This window comes from Phalaenopsis equestris, unplaced genomic scaffold (genome assembly GCF_001263595.1).
Source record: "Phalaenopsis equestris unplaced genomic scaffold, ASM126359v1 Scaffold000873, whole genome shotgun sequence".
Taxonomy (NCBI): domain Eukaryota; kingdom Viridiplantae; phylum Streptophyta; class Magnoliopsida; order Asparagales; family Orchidaceae; genus Phalaenopsis; species Phalaenopsis equestris.
In genome coordinates, this window is record NW_018165313.1 from 1,792,535 (window position 1) to 1,800,305 (window position 7,771).

At 32.8% G+C, this 7,771-nt stretch overlaps 1 protein-coding gene across 3 annotated transcripts in view; it reads right to left on the bottom strand.

The window, feature by feature from the left end:
* Window positions 1–7,319, bottom strand: part of LOC110031980 (ureide permease 1-like) — a 14,114-nt gene extending 6,795 nt beyond the window's left edge. The window contains exons 1-6 of one of the 3 annotated variants that reach the window (XM_020735455.1): window positions 7,224–7,319; window positions 6,687–6,947; window positions 5,094–5,232; window positions 3,596–3,770; window positions 2,971–3,014; window positions 2,769–2,884 (exon numbers count right to left, since the gene is read on the bottom strand). In XM_020735455.1, coding sequence (XP_020591114.1) covers window positions 2,769–2,884; window positions 2,971–3,014; window positions 3,596–3,770; window positions 5,094–5,232; window positions 6,687–6,923 — 711 coding nt within the window. In that variant the 5' untranslated portion in view covers window positions 6,924–6,947; window positions 7,224–7,319. The other 2 variants (XM_020735456.1, XM_020735457.1) reach the window with 2 other exon arrangements.
* Between the last annotated feature and the right edge of the window lie 452 nt (window positions 7,320–7,771).

Consider the following 7,771-nt stretch of genomic DNA (forward strand, 5'->3'; position numbering starts at 1 on the left):
CATTGTCTGCAGGTATATCCAGAGCACATGTGCCACTTCTGGAGAATGGCTGTATGAAGGACTTGATTGGCTCTCTAACAACATAGCTAATAAGGTATGCCTGCAATTTCTGTAAATGGCATTTACACATTCCACAAAATTCTTATGTATTTATCTAACATCTGAACATTTATATTTTATATACATAGCACTCAATTCTTTAGCATTACATCAAAAATACCACCATCAATATTTTCTTAAAGTGAAACACACCTTCTTATTCATAGGTTTATAAAACCAAGGTGTTACATGTGTAAATATTAAATTTTGGGTGTTTATATGTTAATGCATTAGAATTGTGTGGTATATATGTAAATTTCCGAATCACCAATAACTATTGCTAACCAGACCTGTGTATTTTTGTTGGTTTAGAAGATGGAATTTGGTGTTTGATAGCATTGTTATGTATTTGTGTTATAAGTAGAAGAAAAATGCTCAAATAAAGCTCTCACTAAACACGCTGAAATGAACTTATCCACTAAATACTCAATGCACAATCTTCCCCTCACGCTCACAGTCACTCCACTCACTCAAACTTCACACACACACACTTTAAATCCTTCCCCTAACATAACTCCACCCCATATATTATGCTCCAGCATGTGTTAATATACAACTGAAACCATCAAATCCAGCCCTGTATGGACCAAAACCGAGCCAACAAATGTAAAAATAACTTCCAGCATTTATTTAGGGAGCCATAAGAGTAGTAAAGCTGCATAATGAAGTCCCAAATGTTTAAGATGTATATTTACACATGAAGGAAATATCAGCACATCAGAGCTGAAAGTTGGATGAAAGAAGAATAGAATATCCAGCATGTGTTAATTCTATCTATCTATCTATCTATCTATGTATATATATTGTTGTGATATAAGTAGAAGAGAAAAGCTCTCAGCAAAAATGCTGAAATGAACGCATCCACTTAACACGAACTGCACAATCTTTCCCTCACGCTCACAGTCAATCCACTCACTCATACTTCACACACACACCCTTTAAATCCTTCCCATAACATAACTCCACCCCATCATGTTTAAATATACAACTGAAACCATCAAATCCAGCCCTGTAGGGACCAAAACCGAGCCAGCAAATGTCCAAATAACTTCCAGCATTTATTTAGGGAGGCATAACAGTAATAAAGCTGCGGAATGAAGTCCCAAATTCATTTAGGGACCAAAACCGAGCCAACAATGTATATATATATATATATGAAGTCCCAAATTCAGCATTTCATGTAGCAAATAAAAATAGAGAAATGAATTTTCCATTGCTTCTCATATGTGCTTCAGCTACCCAATTCGAATCAAAGCTTTTAAAACCGAAATCCCCAATTTTATAACCATTCAAGTTTATGCTTAGATGGTGAGAAAAGGATCGAACATAGCCGAAATTGACCACGTAAGGTGGAAAAAGTAAATACATAAGAATTATATGATCAGTATGCAAATGCTCTGCATAATCTGCATTCAAAGATAAACCATGAAGGCCCAAATTTTGCATTCGCATATATGGAAATGCCCCTTCAAAATTAAAAGCTCAACGATAAGAAGATGAAAAAAATTACAAAAATACATACAGAGCTCCGTGAGTTCGAATCAAAGCTTTTAACCAAAACCGAAATCCCTAATTCTATAACCATTCAAGGTTTTGCTTAGATGGTTAGAAAAAGGATCAAACAGAGCTCCCTGATCGAATGAAATCTTAACCAAAACCGAAATCCAGCACTGTAGGGACCAAAACCGACCCAAACAAATGAAAAAATAAGCCATAAGAATAACAAAGCTCAAGAATTTGTACTGATTCTTTTATAACCACCATATGAACAGAAATAACTGTGACAGAGATCGAACACGGCCTCCGGGAAGGAAGGAGACGGATATCGGGTAGGGCAAGAGTGAGGGGTCGAAAAAAAAATACCTCATATCACGGATCACAGCTTCAGGCAAGCTCGAAACCGAAGGCGAGACGGGAAGGGCGAGGGCAAGGGGGAGAAACGGGAAGGACAACACGGGAAAAACAACCTAAACGCGAGAAGCATACGCGGAACGGCGCCCCTAACCGGATTACCCCGTCCTTAAGGAAATAGCGGTATTAAAACGACGCGTTTTAAAAACTTGTCATGCGAACGGAATTTCCAAACGGAAGGGCGGCGTTTTCAAAACGCCGCCGCTTCCCAAACGCGCCCCCAAACGGGCCCTAAGTCAATATAAGACATATCTTCATAGGGCATAAATTAGGCTCCACAAAAGGGGGTTCTAAAAAAACTCGTTATTTGCGAACAACTTGTGTTCAGCTTGCCAAGTAGCTTGCAACTGACTTGTTCTTTAAACAAGCAAAACAAATACAAATAATTTTTTAAAGCTCAATTTATAAACGAGTTGAACACAAACAAACTTTTATAAGATCATGTTCAATTGTCTTCTCTCCAATTAAATAAATAAATAATAATATTATAATATTTTTATGTTATATTTTAAAATTATTAACTTTTATTATTATTTAAATCTTTCAAGCTAATTTTGAGCCGAACACGTATGACCTAAAACAACAAACAAATTTGAATGGAGCCAAACACAACATGCTACTCACGAGACATTTCGAACACAAGTCTTTTTTTTTTTTTTAAAGAACGAATCCAACCCGAACAAGCACTAGACTTGCTCAAACTTGGTTCGTTTACACCCCTATCCACAACTAAACAAATGCAACTAAAAATTACTGACCTTGATTGATCTCCGCTCTTCAAGTTCTAAAAGGAACTCAGCTGTGCCAGCTTTTGATTTCTCGGCCTTGGAGTTAGATAAACTACAGGCCCCCATCTCTAATTCCTTTTCTACATCTGCAAAAAGTGCACTAAAAGCACAAAATAATTACATATCTAAAAATTTGTTATTATTTTTAAAGCAATAGAAAGCTACTGAACACCTTTCTTGGGTTCCTTGCTGCCATCCTTGCAATCTCCCAAGGCACTGCAATTTTGTAAAGTTTATGTTTTTCAAGTTGTGGAGAAGCTTCAATAAAGCTCAAATAGCCACTGACTCTTTGAGAAAAGTGGGACATTTTATGTTTAAATGAAGGACATTCCAATAATTTATAGTTTATGCAAATAATTATTTAGCTAGAGCATGATCATATTCATTTTTCAATCTGATATTATCACTAAACAACACTAGACCAACTCACAACAACATAAATGTCAAAAATATTAGGGGCATTTGCATACACGCCACACAATTCTTATGTATTTATGTATCTGACATTTAACCATTCATAATTACATGCACACCATTCAAATATTTGATATCACATCAAAAATACCACAATCACTATCTTTTTAAAAGTGAAAATACACCTTTTCATGTATATGTTTATCACACCAAGTTGAGACAAACGAAAATATCAAACTTTGGGTGTTACATATGTAATAACATAAGAATTAATAGGTATGTTCGCAAATTTACAAAAATACTATTTATTTAGCATGTTTTAACGTTTTTTTGTCATTATCTAGATAACGAAACTAAACACAATTGGTAACAAATGACTATACCAAGCATTTCCACTTTTGCTGCATGAGGAGCCACTTAATTTCTCTTTATTATCAGCTGCATTGGAGGAATGAACAGCAGATCCAAGAAAAACAGCAACCAAAAAGCATCCAACTCCAGGGAACAAAATCTCAGCTTTATTGATTCGACCGTCTAAGAAATAATTCATAGTCGTTCCTGATACGCACCAAAAAGAGCCGTGAATTTTGCAATGAAATATGATCCAAAATCTGCTGGAGCACAAAAACTATGACATTTAACCACCAACTCACATGTCCTCACATTTCCACTCGCTGCTAAATGATTTCATATATGAATGTTGAAACTTTGTAGGTGAAATTTGCTAAAGGTGTGGTTAAAATTTTATTAGCAATCTTGAGCAAGGCTTACTTATATTTTCTAATAACTAAAATAAGTAGCTCACTTAATAACATGAATCTTGAATCGAGTCTGCCATAAAAGTCTACAATGGAGGCTACAAAAGTTTTTGATGATGGTCGATCATTAATGTTAGAAGCTCAATTGTTTCCAATATAAACCCATCTAATCCTCAATTGTAAAATATTTCACAATCACAAGCAAATACAAAGAAGAAGAAGAGAAGTGGAAGAGAAAGGAAGGAAAAAGAAACTCTTGCATAGAGAGTAAAATGAAGAAAGAGAAATCGCATCAATATGTTCTTCTTCACTTCCAACCCTCATCTTCATAATAAATGGTTATATTATCTCTCAATCATTTACACAAACAAAGTAACATCTTTGTCTTTATTTACACAAAATATAATCTCACTCGATTTAGCACTTTTAAAGTTTAGTAAGATATTTGAGCTTTATGAGATTGTGGATGTAGATGAATATTATCGAACCACATAAACTTGTATGTCTTGTATTTGAGGCCTTTGGTGTAATTATTTTCTCATCTTTATTTAATTTAGCTCAAAGTTTTATCGTCATCCTAACATATATCTCTATCAAAGCTCTAAAAAATCTACCTTTCTTTGGTTTATGCAAAAACTTTGAGCTAATATATATAAATGCTCTTAACTTAATGGAGAGTATTGACACAATGGGTATGTAATTATAATAAGAAATGTGAGTATTATTTTGGGATATACGCTTTTATATCACATTATTAGAGATGTCTTCATTTATTTACTGTCATGCATGCTTAATTATAAGCCCAAACTTAATAAAGAAACTCTAATTTTACTCCTCTAACATTAACGATTAAATTTCACGAGTTCTAATTAATTTCAAGAGTTAAAATGGTTGAAATATTCAAATTTGTTATATAACCATATACAAATCAATCCCAAAAATCAACATAAATATTAATGTGTTATCATCATCATTAGCCCATGAACATTAAGGTGAATGATATGGAAAAAAAATGTCGGATAAAAGAAGGTTTTTTAAAATTGTAAAGAGTCGATAAATAAGAAGACAATGATGCAAAAAATAATAATAATAATAATAATAATACAAAGTATAAAGCCATTACCTATCACCACTGTTATGCTACAAGTTATCACTTCTGTTACTGAAAGACCAACATAGGCCCAAGCATATTGTGTTGATAGATTCCCAAGACTCAGCACAATCCCACCAAACATTGCAAACAACACTGAAGGCAAGTTATCCTGCACACAATTTTTTGACCTTCTAATTACTTGATGGCAAAACTTTCTTCCAATCATTCCATTAAAAAAAAAAACAAGAAACTAAAATCATCAGCAGACCAAAAAAACTCATAAAGCAAGAAAACTATGAAAAATTTTTTCCCAATGTAGGTCTAAGTTGAATTTTGCTATATTCATGTTTGATAAAATTATTGAAAACTATTGAATCGATTGAGTTATGCAAGCAGTTGCAGAGCTCAAGAGAAAGAATATGATGTCAAACTAAAATATTCAAAGCTGTTTGGAGTAAAGAGTAGAGCAGCTGGCATTCCATCCTTCTCCATTCATCCATGCTTACCAACTAAATAAGGTTAACTTTATGAATTATTATTCTTCATTCATGCTATATTCATGTTGCATAAGTAAAGAGTTGTGCTTATTTTAGTTTGAGCGGGTTTTTTTGCATAACATTTATGGGGCATACACATACACACCACATAATTCTTATGTATTTACATATCAAAACACCTAAATGTTCATATTTACATGCATAAAACTCAAATTATCAATATTACATAAAAAATATGACCATTTTATCTTTTTAAAAATGAAACACACTTTTTCATACATAAGTTTATGACACAATGGTGATATAAGTGTAAATATCAAAATTTGTTAGTTAGATATGTAAATAAATAAGAATTGTGGGGTATGTATGTAAATTTTTCCAAACTTTTATTCATGTTATCTTTGATCTAAATCATTTTCTTTCTTATAGTTTTATATTGAATTTATCTACCCATCTTATGAGTGAATCCACTGCACTGTTTAGTACATGTCAAAAGCATTGAATTACTTGCTTGCTTGTCTTTTTAAAAACATTTATGTTAATAACAACCTTAACAAAGGTAGCAACACAAACAAATAGAACATAATTATATTCTTCACTTTATCATATTCAATAGATGTAACTCTTAGAGTTCACTTTATAATCATATCAAAATCTATTCTTTCTAGTTCAATTCATGTGTATTTACATATCTAACAACTAAACTTCAATTTTTACATGCATACCATCTTAAGCATGTATGGAAAGGAGTATTTCACTTTTTAAAAAGTTAAAATAGTGGCACTTCTGATGTGATGTCAAAGATTTGCGTAGTATAAATGTAAAAATGCTAAATTTATGTGTTACATATGTAAATTCATAAGAGTTGAGTGTTATCTATGTAAATGCCCCCCAAAAAAAGAAGATTAACATACATACCAATTAATTTCCATCTATCTACAAATCCAACACCTAAACTTCAATTTTTACATACATGCATCCTTACCCATGCATGCAGATGTGTATTTCACTTCTTGGAACCTAAAATGGTGATATTTTTTCAGTGATATGAAAGATTTGGGTAAAATAAAATCAAGATATGCAAAAAAAACATGTATTGATTCATATCATGTGAAGAGGGAAGCACCTGGGAAAGCTGAGCAAAGAAATTAGGCTGATTAGGTTTGTCATCCCCAATTTGACCAAAAGTGAGAGCAATCAGAAATGCCGCCATGAGATTAGTAAAGGAGTAATCAAGATATGTGTGTTGAGGAAGACGACCTCTTCTCTCTAATAGTGTCAAAACAGCAGGCCATGTCCCCAAAAATAGCAAAGAAACTATCATTAGAGCAATCGCTCCTCCTTTATCTTCAATTACATACATCTTTCAAATTTTCAGAGATAAAACCTGCAAATTATATAAAAAAGCGATTTTTTTGCTTTATTCATTAGGCTAAAAAGCTAAAAAAAAATACTCAGAAGGTACTGATTCATTGAGGAGAGGAGGAACCAACAGAATCTCACAAGTATATGAAAGTTAGGAAAATCATTAATTCATGCAACTCATTCGATTAGGGTTCTCAGAACACTAATAAGCAAATACAAATGAGTTAAGGGAATGTGATGAAAAATACGCATGAAGGGCCGAAGGCCAATGAAACTTCGAAGAAAGAAGGGAGCTCACCGTAACGCAGTGCAGATGGCAAGTGCTGATAAGAAAACTGTTAGAAAGTTGCAAAAATGTCTTTTTTTTGTCTTTTTGAGATAGATTGACGGGCGCAAAAGTCAGGGATATTTACAATATTACAGACATACATCTTATTCTTATGTATTTATATAGATGACAACTAGAGTTTTTTATTTTCATATCACACAAAATGATGGCTTTTTAAATTTTTTCAAAGCAAAAAGTGTTTTTTTATAGACATATATATAAAAATTGAAGTTTGGGAGTTAGATATTTAAATTCATGAGAATTGAAGGGTGTTTATGTAAACCTTTCATAATTAAGAAGATGAGTTCCCCCATGCATTAAAAAGTGCAGAAATCCAGCCGCATTAATGTTTATTTATTTATTTATAAGTCCGTTTTGCATGTGGTCGACAAAGACAACGAATCCAGCAGAAATTCACGAGTGTGAAACCACTGAAAAGTCAAAGAAAACCATCCATTGAATAAAAGAAAAAAAAGCAAATTGTCAACTTTGTCCAAATTATTTATATAAACACATTT